This window comes from Entelurus aequoreus, linkage group LG20 (genome assembly GCF_033978785.1).
Source record: "Entelurus aequoreus isolate RoL-2023_Sb linkage group LG20, RoL_Eaeq_v1.1, whole genome shotgun sequence".
Classification (NCBI taxonomy): Eukaryota; Metazoa; Chordata; class Actinopteri; order Syngnathiformes; family Syngnathidae; genus Entelurus; species Entelurus aequoreus.
In genome coordinates, this window is record NC_084750.1 from 49,755,394 (window position 1) to 49,772,061 (window position 16,668).

General features: G+C 38.8%; 2 protein-coding genes across 7 annotated transcripts in view; one reads left to right on the top strand and one right to left on the bottom strand.

Annotated features, from left to right (window-relative positions):
* LOC133636326 (zinc finger protein 568-like) overlaps positions 1-16,668 on the bottom strand; it is a 448,159-nt gene that overhangs the window by 181,240 nt on the left and 250,251 nt on the right. The gene's annotated exons all lie outside the window — the stretch shown is intronic.
* The window catches only part of LOC133636336 (gastrula zinc finger protein XlCGF57.1-like), a 297,128-nt gene continuing 282,247 nt past the window's right edge, over positions 1,788-16,668 (top strand). For all 5 annotated transcript variants that reach the window (XM_062030288.1, XM_062030284.1, XM_062030285.1 and 2 more), the window contains exons 1-2: positions 1,788-2,308; positions 12,027-12,245. In XM_062030288.1, coding sequence (XP_061886272.1) covers positions 2,122-2,308; positions 12,027-12,245 — 406 coding nt within the window. In that variant the 5' untranslated portion in view covers positions 1,788-2,121. The remainder of the gene's footprint in view (positions 2,309-12,026; positions 12,246-16,668) is intronic.

Sequence of the window (16,668 nt, forward strand, 5' to 3'; positions counted from 1 at the left end):
TATTTCTGTCAGGAGCTGGAATGCTGCTTAGTGACGTGACCCCAAGGATGCAGAGAAAATACTCACATGGAGGGGAGGAAAGAATAGAAAACTCAACCACAAAAGGAGTGGAGGAAAACAAAAGAAGGCGAGTGCAGAAGTAAATGCACAAGAGGCGGAACTAATTTTGTACCAGAAACAACACGTGTACGCAAAGATCCGACGCTGTCTGGATGACAGGGCTGGACTGAAATAGGAGATTGATTGGCAACTGGGTACAAGTGTGTCCCGGTTGCATATCAGGCAGCTGGTGTGGAAGCCAGTGAACAGCATGAGGAAGTGAAAAACACCAAATAAGGGCACAGGACAGGAACTTATATACCACATACAGAAAACAAGCAAACATAAGTCCAAAACAGTTACAAAGATGTAACAATTTCCTCACTTTGGACGAAGATATCAACCTCTATTCTCTCTGGTCGGTGGAACCAATCAGATGATAGGACCCGCCCCCTGACTTTAATGGCTGAGTTTGAAAGATAAAATACATTTATGTATTTAATTCTATTTTTAATGAATTATCACATTTAAATAATTATTTAAAGATGTATTTATTTGTTTAATTTTGTCCCATTTGACCCTCCATATTTTTGGAACAGCAAGACTTCCACAATATGGACTCATTTAGCCTTTTCAAATCAAGAACACACTTATTCCAGAATGCATATTCACTTTCATTTCAGCTATTTCTAGTTTCTTGTCTAAACTGACAATTTATGTTTCATATTGTTCAATGTTGTAATGTTTGTATCGTCTCTAGAAAGGCACCTTATAAATAACATTGATTATTATTATTCGTATTATTCCTAAACAGAGGATTTGGTCCTTTCACGTCATCTACAACCTTTTTTTCTTCCTGAGAACTTTAAAAAAAAGAACTAAAATGGCGGAGATTTAGTCATTTTTTGTCATGTTTATTTTCATAGCTTCTTTCAAGCCAAACAAAGGAAATAAGATTATTTTGCCAGAGCACATTTGTATCACTACTAGAGGTATTTTGTCAAAAATAAAGGATTTAGTGTTTTATTAATATGAGCAGCAACATTTCAATGGTACTATATGTAGGACTTTACAATACTGTACTGCCATCTACTGGTGACTTTTGGCTACCGCACGATAAATTGACGTGTAGGCGAGAGGCAGTAGCTTAGTTTCACTTTCACTTTGCCTTTTACCTCATTTTTCATTATCATCAGAATAAAACACAGGACCAAAATGTATCGACTTATTGGTGAATAATACAACAATATATACATCATTTTAGTTCATGCAACAATTACAACAAAATAAAAAAAATAATCGTTTTATTACATATGTAACCTATTTTTATGGGCATGCCTCTTTATGATGTTAAGTTCCTGTTATACGCTGTTTTACAGTATATGCCTTGAGCTCTTATTTTGAAGGCGCCAAGAGCGGAAGTAATGACATGTTTTAGTGGAGCGGAGGTTTTTGAAAGAAGAAAAATAAAGTGGTCCTCGTGTGAACTGGAGCCTCTGTGTTTGTTATTTTGTAGTTTTATACAGTATATGCGACATTTATAAACCCTCGGTTACATAGGTGGCAGCGGTGGGATGTAATGTATGTCATAAAATGCATGCCCATAAAAATAGGTTACACAAACAACAGTTTTAACAAAGTCAATAATGCAAAATAAATGTAGGAAATCAAAAGGTGATCACGCTCCTGATTTACTACAAAGCTATGAGTCTTCTGCGCATGACACATCTCGCGAGAGCAGGCAGTCATAGACGAGAGCAGAACCGTCTTGTAACGTCAAGCGTGCCAACTGTCGTGAAAGCACATTGACATAGAAGGAAGTGTGCAGGACGCTAATAAGTCAGTCTTATTATTTGTTCTCCAGTTTGAAATATTTACGTAGTATAAAATACATCTTTAATTCTTTAATTCAGGGTAAAATCGTCTCGATGCGCTAGAAGCACTTTGCTGCTTCTCGTGCTCGTTTATTGTTAGTTAGCTTAGCTCGCTAGTTAGCTTAACCTGTTAGCTGCTAACAGAAGTTATCAACACATCGCTAAGTAGAGATCAAGTGTGAGAGTAAAGTGTTGTGATTGTGTGAAAATGTCTACATTACACATGTTGAGAGCGTTGGTGGATCAGCGACTAACTGCTGCCGTTGAAGAAATATTTGTAGTGTTAGAAAGAACGATAGCAGAATACGAGGCGGAACTTTCTAGAACAAAAGCGGAGAACTATCAACTACTGGACGCTGTTTCCAAGAAACATCAAGTTGTGTTACACAGAACAGGTTTGTTGACTTCTTACTCTCACATGTTTACTAACTTTATATATGATTATTAACACCTTTCTTCAATAGATGGTCAATCAGTGGCCTAGTGGTTAGAGCAGACCTGGGCAAATTAAGGTCCGGGGGCCACATGCGGCCCGCCGGACATTCCCAAATAATTGTTTAGATATTTAAGATGGAAATTTAAATATCTAAGTTTAAGTTAGATATTAAACTTAAACATTTCATACATTTGTTTTTGAAATGTATGAAAATTCCGGTTTTCATGGAAATTCAAGTTTGAGTTCAAAATTCCTGGTTTTCCAAAGCCCTATACAAAGTATTTCAATGGTTGGAATCTGCGCTTTTGCATGATATACCAGTTACTATGGCATTCTAATTAGTTACTATGGTAATCTAATTAGTTACTATGGTATTCTAATTAGTTACTATGGTAATCTAATTAGTTACTATGGTATTCTAATTAGTTACTATGGTAATCTAATTAGTTACTATGGTATTCTAATTAGTTACTATGGTAATCTAATTAGTTACTATGGTATTTTAATGAGTTACTATGGTAATCTAATTAGTGACTATGGTGTTCTAATTAGTTACTATGGTAATCTAATTAGTTACTATGGTATTCTAATTAGTTACTATGGTAATGTAATTAGTTACTATGGTAATCAAATTAGTTACTATGGTCATCTAAGTCACAGCAGCTCAGACGAGGCACCAAGCAGTGTGGGCGGGGAGCGTTTCTACGGAGTGTTTCCTGAAATGTGGGTGTCAGGGACAGATTTTCACAACAAAGTTCTAAAGCTTAGTGATATATCAGATATATCAGATTGTAAGTGTTTGTTTTTTTACCCTTCGTGTTCATATTTTGCTGTGTTTGTTGCATTTTGCTTGATTGTAAAATATGTGGATGGAGAGGGGGTGTGACGTTCATATGTTGTCAATATTCAGTGTTTTATTCTTCATAGTTAATATTGTAAATCCCACATTCTTTATTTTCATGTACATTGTGGGTGTCTCATTCAGTAAAAAAAAATTAAATTCCATTCCGTTTTTTCAGGCGTTTTTAGCATTCAATCAGACATTATTGTGAGGTTTTGTATTAGTGGTCCTAAAAATACAAATACCGGCCCCCAGACACATTTTTTTCTCTAAATGTGGCCCCTGAGTCAAAATAATTGCCCAGGCCTGGGTTAGAGTGTCCGCCCTGAGATGGGTAAGTTGTGAGTTCATACCAAAGACTATACAAATGTGAGCCATTACCTCCCTGCTTGGCACTCAGCATTAAGGGTTGGAATTGGGGGTTGAATCACCAAAAATGATTCCCGGGTGCGGCCACCGCTGCTGCTCACTGCTCCCCTCACCTCCCAGGGGGTCATCAAGGGTGAGGGGTCAAATGCAGAGAATAATTTTGCCACGCCTAGTGTGTGTGTGTGTGTGTGTGTGTGTGTGTGTGTGTGTGTGTGTGTGTGTGTGTGTGTGACAATCATTGGTACTTTAACTTGAACTTAATAGGAAGATGGTTTGTCTTGTGGGGATGATGCAATGCTTTCATTTACAGTACATTCTTCATGAAAAGGAGACAGTTTGAGGTTGATGTTCCTCTCAGTTTGTAACAATGTGTGATTGGTTGATTGAAGGACTTATGAGAAGTTTGCATAGGAAAGGCTACACTTTCAACACGGTACACATTCACTGCTCAGTGTTTCCCCCAGAAAATTTGTTAGTTAAGGTGGTGGGAGGGGGCGTTGCCGGACGGGGAAGGGTGTGGGTGGGTGTAAGGAACAGTGTAACTCCGCCTGTTGCCATCACGTCTCCACCTCATTGCTGCCACCACAGCCTGGGGGGGCAATAGACTACAGACTCTAATTATGTATTATTATTTATTCAAAAATAACCAAATAACAATATCTTATAATAAATAAAAATATTAGAGAAATAAAGAAGCCTACCATTTTTGGTTACGTTTTCCGCTCCATTTGCAGAATGGCGATATACGATATATATCTCCATATTTTCCCGTAAAGTACAAACAAAACACAAAACAGTCCGAGTTACCTGAGATACTAAGTATGTCATTATTATGACTTAGTAAGTCAATATTTTGATTTTGTAATTTGAGGTTAGTTTGTCTAAATTGTCAGACGATTGCTTCTCTGAGGTCTCCATCATGTCCAGAAGTCTCTTCTTTATCTGGATGTCGTCTTCTACTGCATTCAGCAACTTTGTCTCCATTGGAAGTTTTCCTTTTAGTCTTTCCTGCTTGTGGCTGTTGAGTGAAAAAAAAAAAAAAAATTATAAGGGTTTTTACAAAATGACATTCAACAATCATGAATACATTATTTGGGATAAAGCCACTTTAGCACAGGTGTAAGATAGTGACATGTTATTTACAACATGTCAAATGACCCTCAACATCGTCAGGAAACAATGTGTGTCAATAAAACACTTCAAGCTATTTTAATTTTGACAGAAAAAAACAATATTTAATGCAACTGCAGTTTTACTTAACTCAATATGTTCGTTACATCTCGTCTCGATTACTGTAACGTATTATTTTCGGGCCTCCCTATGTCTAGCATTAAAAGATTACAGATGGTACAAAATGCGGCTGCTAGACTTTTGACAAAAACAAGAAAGTTTGATCATATTACGCCTATACTGGCTCACTTGCACTGGCTTCCTGTGCACCTAAGATGCGACTTTAAGGTTTTACTACTTACGTATAAAATACTACACGGTCAAGCTCCTGCCTATCTTGACGATTGTATTGTACCATATGTCCCGGCAAGAAATCTGCGTTCAAAGAACTCCGGCTTATTAGTGATTCCCAGAGCCCAAAAAAAGTCTGCGGGCTATAGAGCGTTTTCTATTCGGGCTCCAATACTATGGAATGCCCTCCCGGTAAAAGTTAGAGATGCTACCTCAGTAGAAGCATTTAAGTCTCATCTTAAAACTCATTTGTATACTCTAGCCTTTAAATAGACTCCCTTTTTAGACCAGTTGATCTGCCGTTTCTTTTCTTTTCTTTTCTACTCTGCTCCGGGGTGGACCGCTAGCCTGTCCATCAGATGGGGACATCTCTACGCTGCTGACCCGTCTCCACTCGGGATGGTTCCCGCTGGCCCCACCATGGACTGGACTTTCGCTGATGTGTTGGACTTTCACAATATTATATCAGACCCACTCGACACCGAGGATGTCGTTGTGGCTTGTACAGCCCTTTGAGACACTAGTGATTTAGGGCTATATAAATAAACATTGATTGATTGATTGATTGAATATTATTTATTACAAGAAACTATTCAAAGCATTTTTAATACAAGCCTATTTAAATACATGTAAAACAGCTGAACTTGAATATATGCTTGCCATCTTGACTTCTGATTCCAAAGCAAGTATTTTTGTCACACTGTTGTCAAACAATGATCATATTCAAACAAATATGATTCTACATTGTTGAAAGTGGTCATCTGAGAGCATTTGGAATTGCAGTGCAGTTCATATCAAAATGTTTTGATGCCCCATCTATCTGCCTTTTAACAATATTACTTCCTAGCAATGAAGTTAGCGCCCACATACCTGAAGTAGAGCTCTTCTCTCTTTCACCACAGAAGATTGTGGATTGCTCCTATTGGAATCTTGCTGCTCTTGTACATCATTGGGCATATCTTTGTCTGTGACCAGGCTGTCAAGGGTGAATGGAGAATCCCAACTCCTGTGAGAGCTTGTGTCAATATCTGATGTTTCTATTCCAAATGGAATGGATGTAGTTGATGGAGAAGCGCCCCAGATCTGCTGGCATAGTTGGAAGTACAGCAAAACAACTCTAGCGTAACCACTTCTTCCACCTGCGTCCACTGCTTGTCTGTACTTTCCACAAATCACTTTCAGTTTAGTGTGGATAGTTGTTTTTGTCATGTCCTCTTTCCGATGAAGATATTCCTCAGATGTCCCTCCAAGTCCGTACCGTTCAAAAATAGGGTAAGAATGTCACTAGACTTGGACTGGCAAGTTTCCCAGTCAGCACTTTGTTGAGTTTTGTTAACTTTAAGCTCCAAAATGATGCTTAAAATTAGCTCTACTTCTCTGTCAGTCCACATAGATAATTATTTATTGCCGTGACCCGCCATTTTTGCTATATGCCGCCTCCGGAAATGACGTTTTGGATGTTTCTGATTGGCTAAAATGGTCTTAAGTCCTAGGCTACAGCGCCCCCAGTATTTTGGCTTGTGTATGACACTCAGTGTATGCCTTTGCTTGGGGACAGTAATAGTTTTTTTAAATGCACACGTGTGGCTGGAGATCCTGTTAAGACGTTAGTTTAGGCGGTAGCTCTTTGTTGTTAAGGTGACCGCCTTAACAACAAAACGCTGCGGGAAACCCTGCTGCTTCAAGAAAGCCTGAGATGGTTTCAGTGGAAATATGTTTTAACTCACATTACTATGTAGAAATTAGCATTTACAATACAAATATACTGCAAGAAAATAAATGAAAATATAATTTACAATAAGCAAAAGGCTTTGTATAGTCCCAGTTACGAGTAGCCGCAACTTGTAATATCTTCTCTTTTTGATAGGGAGTTCCACATTTTGGTGGGATAGCAAGAAAACGATTTAGAACCTTTTTCGTAGTGAAATCTGGGTTGAATGTCATTTGTACAACTACCTCTGGGTAGTTGCAATACATGGGTATTTTAGGGGTATGGTGTATCTTGTACACCAGACCAACTGCAAGAAGCTGTACTCTGAAATGGTTGGCAGAAAGGTGAGCCCGAGTAGGACGGTTGAGTAGAAGCCCAATCATTTTGTTTTGGCTGTCTGGAGTTTGTTTTTCAGAGCTTTTAAGGCGTCACGGTACCAAACATGAACTCTGTAGTCAAAGTGGGGTTAAATGAGTGCTTGTGTTAGAGTCTTAAATGTATTTCTACCCACCAGCGGGGTGATCCTACTAAGTAAGAACTAGGTGTTGTATGGTATACCGGTATTGGTATAGTACCGCAATATTAATTAATCATATTTGGTACTATACCGCCTGTAAAAAGTACTACTTCTATGATTATATCAATATATTTTGGCATCACAACATCTTCTTTTGTTTAAAAAAATTTATATAATGTTTATAAAGTCAGTAAATATGTCCCTGGAAACATGAGGACTTTAAATATGACCAATGTATGATCCTGTAACTACTTGGTATCAGACTGATACCCAAATTTGTGGTATCATCCAAAACTAATGTCAAGTATCCAAACAACAGAAGAATAAGTGATTGTTACATTTTAACAGAAGTGTAGATAGAACATATTAAAACAGAAAATAAGCAGATATTAACAGTAAATCAAATCAAATCAAATCAAATCAACTTTATTTATAAAGCACATTTAAAATTTACCACAGGGGTAGCCAAAGTGCTGTACAATGGGCAGGTTAAAAATAATACGAGAACCGAGCAAACACAACACAACACAAACAGAACACGATAAAATATATATATATATATATATAAAAACATAAAAACAGGTTCACAGCAGGTGTATTATGGGGCGCCATTGCAGGGTGGGTATCACTCAGTGTTAAAAGCCATGGAATAAAAGTATGTTTTTAAGAGAGATTTAAAAACAGGAAGAGAGGAGGCTTGTCTAACACTAAGAGGTAGGTCGTTCCAGAGCTTGGGAGCAGCAGCGGCGAAAGCTCTGTCACCTCTAAGCTTCAGCCTTGTCTCCGGGACCGTCAGTAGCAGCTGATCGGCTGATCTTAGGGATCGGGTGGGGCAGTAAGGCTGAAGGAGGTCGGAGAGATATGTTGGCGCGAGGTTGTTTAGACATTTAAAAACAAATAAAAGGAGTTTAAAATTGATTCTGTAACGCACAGGGAGCCAGTGAAGGGACGCTAATATAGGGGTGATGTGCTCACGTCTGCGGGTCTGTGTTAGCAGACGAGCAGCAGAGTTCTGCACGAGCTGCAGGCGGGCGAGGGAGGCCTGGCTAATGCCTACATACAGGGCATTGCAGTAGTCTAAACGAGTCGAGATAAAGGCGTGGATTAATTTCTCAAGATCATGTCCTGATAGAAGCGGTTTCACTTTCGCTATTTGGCGTAATTGATAAAAGCTTTTTTGTACGACGCTGCTGATTTGTTTTTCGAATTTAAAATCTGAGTCAAACTTTACCCCCAGAAGTGAAGAAGTAGATTAATAATCAATTTTCTACAGCTTGTCCTTAATATTTTTGACAAAATAATACGTGTATAAATGACACAATATGTTACTGCATATGTCAGCAGACTAAATTAGGAGTCTTTGTTTGTTTACTTACTACTAAAATACAAGTTGTCTAGTATGTTCACTATTTTATTTAAGGACAAACTTGCAATAAGAAACATATGTTTCATGTACCCGAAGACTTTTTGTTAAAATAAAGCCAATAATGCACTTTTTTGTGGTCCTTTCTATTTAGAAAAGTATCGAAAAGTATCAAAATACATTTTGGTACAGGTCCCGGTACCAAAATATTGGTATCGGGACAACACTAGTAAGAACAGAATTTGTCGGTTGATTCTTTGACTACCTTAGTAGTCATTTTTTCACTGGAGAGATTAGTCTCTACGATGCAGCCAAGATAGGTCATCTCATTTTTGTTTGTTATAATATTGTCACCCACTTTGACTGTGAAGTTATCTACTTTTCTGAGGTTAGGAATTGACCCAAAAACCTGTGTACTTGCAAGTACCAGGCGAGTCTTAATTTGCCAGTTTGTCATTGAAAGCCTTGCTAGTCTAGGTCTTAAGGATTGTAGCTTTGCTTGTTTTGTGGCCGTCAGCCTCGGTTCTATGTTCTTTATGGGTACAGAAAATGATGTAATGATCACTTAAGCCGCATAAGGTAGTTCCACTTGTGGTGATCTTAGACTGGTCAGAAGTAACAACGAGGTCTATGAAGGTTTAAAGGCCTACTGAAATGAATTTTTTTTATTTAAACGGGGATAGCAGATCTATTCTATGTGTCATACTTGATCATTTCGCGATATTGCCATATTTTTGCTGAAAGGATTTAGTATAGAACAACGACGATAAAGATTGCAACTTTTGGTATCTGATAAAAAAAAGGCTTGCACCTACCGGAAGTAGCGTGACGTAGTCAGTTGAACATATACGCAAAGTTCCCTATTGTTTACAATGATGGCCGCATGAAGTGAGAGAGATTCGGACCGAGAAAGCGACAATTTCCCCATTAATTTGAGCGAGGATGAAAGATTTGTGGATGAGTAAAGTGCAAGTGAAGGACTAGTGGGGAGTTGAAGCTATTCAGATAGGGAAGATGCTGTGAGAGCCGGGGGTGACCTGATATTCAGCTGGGAATGACTACAACAGTAAATAAACACAAGACATATATATACTCTATTAGCCACAACACAACCAGGCTTATATTTAATATGCCACAAATTAATCCTGCATAAAAACACCTGCGTGTTTGTTATGCTAGCTCCTAGCTCCTCTGCTAGCTCCTAGCTCCATAGAACACGCCAATACAATTCAAACACCTGATCAACACACACAATCACTCAGCCCAAAAGACCGTTTACCTAACCCAAGGTTCATAAAGCTTATATATTTTTAAAAAGTTACGTACGTGACGCGCACATACGGTCAAGTTATCGAATGTTTAGCAGCCAAGGCTGCATACTCACGGTACCTGATATTCAGCTGGGAATGACTACAACAGTAAATAAACACAAGACATATATATACTCTATTAGCCACAACACAACCAGGCTTATATTTAATATGCCACAAATTAATCCTGCATAATAACACCTGCGTGTTTGTTATGCTAGCTCCTAGCTCCTCTGCTAGCTCCTAGCTCCATAGAACACGCCAATACAATTCAAACACCCGATCAACACACACAATCACTCAGCCCAAAAGACCGTTCACCTAACCCAAGGTTCATAAAGCTTATATATTTTTAAAAAGTTACGTACGTGACGCGCACTTACGGTACGGTACGTGTTATGCTAGCTCCTAGCTCCTCTGCTAGCTCCTAGCTCCATAGAACACGCCAATACAATTCAAACACATGATCAACACACACAATCACTCAGCCCAAAAGACCGTTCACCTAACCCAAGGTTCATAAAGCTTATATATTTTAAAAAAGTTACGTACATACGCAAAAAAAAGCCAAAGCTGCATACTCACAGTAGCACGTCTGCGTCTTTGTCATCCAAATCAAAGTAATCCTGGTAAGAGTCTGTGTTGTCCCAGTTCTCTACAGGCGTCTGTGTATCCAAATCAAAAGTCCTCCTGGTTAGAGTCTCTGTTATCCGAGTTCTTCCATCTTGACTGCATCTTTCGGGAATGTAAACAAAGAAGCGCCGGCTGTGTACTGTTGTGGCTGACTACGTTCGAAAAATACGTCCATTTCGCACCGACAACTTTCTTCTTTGCTTGCTTGGCTTCCTTCTCCATAATGCAATGAACATGATTGAAACAGATTCACGAACACAGATGTCCAGAATACTGTGGAATTATGAAATGAAAACAGAGCTTTTTCATATTGGCTTCAATGTGGAAGGCATACCCGTGTTCGTCGGGCTACGTCACGCGCATACGTCATCCTCAGAGGCGTTTCGAACCGGAAGTTTAGCGGCAAATTTAAAATGTCACTTTATAAGTTAACCCGGCCGTATTGGCATGTGTTATAATGTTAAGATTTCATCATTGATATATAAACTATCAGACTGCGTGGTCGGTAGTAGTGGGTTTCAGTAGGCCTTTAAAAGGACTCACTCACCCTGGTAGTTTGCTTAATGAGCTAAGTGAGACAATGTTGGTGGCACAGCTTAGTGAAGGTTTTAAAAATGGGTGCATCCTTTCAGGACATATCTGTGTTCCAGTCCCCAAGAAGATGTAAACCTGTATCAACATGTTTACACAAAACTCACACACTCACCAAATATATGTTGTACTGTAATCACATCTAATTAAAGTTATAATTTCACTTCCTGATTCTGACTTACATGCAACAATAAGTGAAAGTAAACATTTATTTTCAATAACCAAAGTAGTCATCACTTGAATTATTAAAAGAACATAAAGGTGACTGACTTTCCTTCAGCGTGTCGTAGATGGTCTCCAATTCCTAAAGAGGAATTGTTGATGGAGATACTCCATAAAACAGCACATAGTAAAACATGTTTTGGTAAAAGTTCCTTTTGGCCCAGCCAACAAAATGACCACAAAAAAGTATTTTGCATCATGACAAAAACATACCATGAATGTTTTTTTAAGTGATTTTGGAATTAGATTTTTTATTTCCATGATATTGAAGTTATGGTGATGACTATGTCATTACAAGATTGTGGTTGAGTTTAGAGATAAAGTTTAGGTGTCATAGACCGTATACAGAATAAAATATTTACACACTTTACATCAGTGAGTGTAAAGTTAAGAATGCCTCAATCAATGCTGCCTCGTACTTATAAAAACTTTTCAAATTGCCCCCATCAAATTTCCAAGTCTGTTTTTGTACTCACTTTTGAATTAATTTTAGTGGCTGGGACAAAAGGTGGTATTTCCCGCATTTTTATTGGTTGTTTTGCTACACACTTTTAACACAACACACAGAAGAACGCAAATAATGTCATTGTGTTAACAGTGTCAGTCCAAAACTATTTATATTCTCTTTTTTTTAACTTATTTACTTATTTACCCAACAGACGTCCAGCAGCCCCCTCACATTAAATATGATGAGGAGGATCCACAGCCCCCCCACATGAAAGAGGAAGAGAAGGAAGTGTGGATCAGTCAGGAGGGAGAGTGTGTTGTAGGGCAGGAGGAGGATGATGTCAGCAAGTTTCCACTGACTGTTGTCTCTGTGAAGACTGAAGAGCATGAAGACAAAGCACCTGAGTCCTCACAGCTTCATCACAGTCCAAGTAAGCACATATCATTTTATTCTCAGGGCATTCAATCCATCACAACTGGACTGTTCACTTTGTCTTAGAAGACTCATCCAAGTAGGCTTCATCACTTCATGCTCATACACTTCAAGTCTTAAATCTAATCATTGCAATTTAGAGGGGAACTGCACTTTTTGGGGGGGAATTTTTCTATCGCTCACAATCATTATAAAAGACATAATGGTGGATATATTAAAAAAAAATATGGCGATATGGCCTTTTATTAATATGTGGATATGTTTAGGCCATGTCACGATACACCATATATATGTGGATATGTTTAGTCCATGTCATGATACACCATATATATGTGGATATGTTTAGTCCATGTCACGATACACCATATATATGTGGATATGTTTAGGCCATGTCACGATACACCATATATATGAGGATATGTTTAGGCCATGTCACGATACACCATATATATGTGGATATGTTTAGTCCATGTCACGATACACCATATATATGTGGATATGTTTAGGCCATGTCACGATACACCATATACCGTAATTTCCGGACTATAAGCCGCACCTGACTATAAGCCGCACCAGCTAAATTTAGGGGAAAATACAGATTGCTCCATATATAAGCCGCACCCGACTATAAGCCGCAGGGTTTTGATGTGTAATTACCGTAGTATGTAGGGGTTCCTGCTACCACGGAGGGGATTGTCGGGACAGAGATGACTGTTTGGGAACGCAAAGCGTCCCATTTATTAACAATAAATCTTTCAATAATTCAATCAAACTTTCACATCTTTGACATGGCGAACAACATTCGTGCAGAGTACAAACAATACAACGGTGCAAAGTAATACAAAGTGCTCGCCTGTACGTTATCAAAATAACCAGCCTACCGGTATATGAAAAGTCAGTCTTTAATCATTGTGTCATCGTCTTCCTCCTGCGTACTAAAACCACCGAAATCCTCTTCGTCGGTGTCGGAGAAGAACAGGCCGTAAATAAGCCGCACCCTTGTATAAGCCGCAGGGACCAGAACGAGGGGAAAAAGTAGCGGCTTATAGTCCGGAAATTACGGTATATGTGGATATGTTTAGGCCATGTCACGATACACCATATATATGTGGATATGTTTAGGCCATGTCACGATACACCATATATATGTGGATATGTTTAGGCCATGTCACGATACACCATATATATGTGGATATGTTTAGTCCATGTCACGATACACCATATATATGTGGATATGTTTAGGCCATGTCACGATACACCATATATATGTGGATATGTTTAGGCCATGTCACGATACACCATATATATGTGGATATGTTTAGGCCATGTCACGATACACCATATATATGTGGATATGTTTAGTCCATGTCACGATACACCATATATATGTGGATATGTTTAGGCCATGTCACGATACACCATATATATGTGGATATGTTTAGTCCATGTCACGATACACCATATATATGTGGATATGTTTAGTCCATGTCACGATACACCATATATATGTGGATATGTTTAGGCCATGTCACGATACACCATATATATGTGGATATGTTTAGGCCATGTCACGATACACCATATATATGTGGATATGTTTAGGCCATGTCACGATACACCATATATATGTGGATATTTTGCCTTAGCCTTGAATGAACACTTGATGCATATAATCACAGCAGTATGATGATTCTATGTGTTTATATTAAAACATTCTTCTTTATACTGCATTAAAGGCCTACTGAAATGAATTTTTTTTCATTTAAACGGGAATAGCAGATCTATTCTATGTGTCATACTTGATCATTTCGCGATATTGCCATATTTTTGCTGAAAGGATTTAGTATAGAACAACGACGATAAAGATTGCAACTTTTGGTATCTGATAAAAAAAAGGCTTGCCCCTACCGGAAGTAGCGTGACGTAGTCAGTTGAACATATACGCAAAGTTCCCTATTGTTTACAATGATGGCCGCATGAAGTGAGAGAGATTCGGACCGAGAAAGCGACAATTTCCCCATTAATTTGAGCGAGGATGAAAGATTTGTGGATGAGTAAAGTGCAAGTGAAGGACTAGTGGGGAGTTGAAGCTATTCAGATAGGGAAGATGCTGTGAGAGCCGGGGGTGACCTGATATTCAGCTGGGAATGACTACAACAGTAAATAAACACAAGACATATATATACTCTATTAGCCACAACACAACCAGGCTTATATTTAATATGCCACAAATTAATCCTGCATAAAAACACCTCAGTGTTTGTTATGCTAGCTCCTAGCTCCTCTGCTAGCTCCTAGCTCCATATAAGCCGCCAATCCAATTCAAACACCTGCACAACACACACAATCACTCAGCCCAAAAGACCGTTCACCTAACCCAAGGTTCATAAAGCTTATACATTTAAAAAAAGTAACGTACGTAACGCGCACATACGGTCAAGCTATCAAATGTTTAGCAGCCAAGGATGCATACTCACGGTACCTGGTATTCAGCTGGGAATGACTACAACAGTAAATAAACACAAGACATATATACACTCTATTAGCCACAACACAACCAGGCTTATATTTAATATGACACAAATTAATCCTGCATAAAAACACCTACGTGTTTGTTATGCTAGCTCCTAGCTCCTCTGCTAGCTCCTAGCTCCATATAAGCCGCCAATCCAATTCAAACACCTGCACAACACACACAATCACTCAGCCCAAAAGACCGTTCACCTAACCCAAGGTTCATAAAGCTTATACATTTAAAAAAAGTAACGTACGTAACGCGCACATACGGTCAAGCTATCAAATGTTTAGCAGCCAAGGATGCATACTCACGGTACCTGGTATTCAGCTGGGAATGACTACAACAGTAAATAAACACAAGACATATATACACTCTATTAGCCACAACACAACCAGGCTTATATTTAATATGACACAAATTAATCCTGCATAAAAACACCTACGTGTTTGTTATGCTAGCTCCTAGCTCCTCTGCTAGCTCCTAGCTCCATATAAGCCGCCAATCCAATTCAAACACCTGCACAACACACACAATCACTCAGCCCAAAAGACCGTTCACCTAACCCAAGGTTCATAAAGCTTATATATTTAAACAAAGTAACGTACGTAACGCGCACGTACTGGCAAGCGATCAAATGTTTGGAAGCGCAGCTGCTACTCACGGTACCTGATATTCAGCTGGGAATTACTAAAACAGTAAATAAACACAAGACATATATTTACTCTATTAGCCACAACACAACCAGGCTTATATTTAATATGCCACAAATTAATCCTGCATAATAACACCTACGTGTTTGTTATGCTAGCTCCTAGCTCTTCTGCTAGCTCCTAGCTCCATAGAACATGCCAATACAATTCAAACACCTGATCAACACACACAATCACTCTGCCCAAAAGACCGTTCACCTAACCCAAGGTTCATAAAGCTTATATATTTAAACAAAGTTACGTACGTGACGCGCACATCCGGTCAAGCGATCAAATGTTTGGAAGCCAAAGCTGCATACTCACGGTAGCACGTCTGCGTCTTTGTCATCCAAATCAAAGTAATCCTGGTAAGAGTCTGTGTTGTCCCAGTTCTCTACAGGCGTCTGTGTATCCAAGTCAAAAGTCCTCTTGGTTTGAGTCTCTGTTATCCGAGTTCTTCCATCTTGACTGCATCTTTCGGGAATGTAAACAATAAAACACCGCCGGTGTTGTGTTGCTGCTGACTTCCCTCGCAAAATACGTCCGCTTTGCACCGACAACTTTCTTCTTTGCTTGCTCAGCTTCTTTCTCCATAATGCAATGGACATAATTGCAACAGATTCACCAACACAGATGTCCAGAATACACCCAGAATGAGATGAAAACAGCTATTTCGTATTGGCTTCAATGTGGAAGGCATACCCGTGTTCCCCGGGCTACGTCACGCGCATACGTCATCCTCAGAGGCGTTTCGAACCGGAAGTTTAGCGGCAAATTTAAAATGTCACTTTATAAGTTAACCCGGCCGTATTGGCATGTGTTGCAATGTTAAGATTTCATCATTGATATATAAACTATCAGACTGCGTGGTCGCTAGTAGTGGCTTTCAGTAGGCCTTTAATATATGCTACTTTTAAACTTTCATGCAGAGAGGGAAACCACAACTAAGTAAATTTAGCAAAAGTGTATTTATTAAACAGTTATTAAGCAGTGGCACAAACATTCATGTCATTTCAAAACAGAAAGTGCAAGATTGTCAGACATTTTAAAACAAGCTATTAGTGCACTTTTGTGCATGATGTCACTAAGATGACATATCAAAACAACACTAAATTAAAGTACACTTTTTGTACAGAACGCCACTACAATAGTTTAAAACAAATAAAGTGCACTTTTGTGCATGATGTCACACAAGATATTTCAATAAGTGTCAA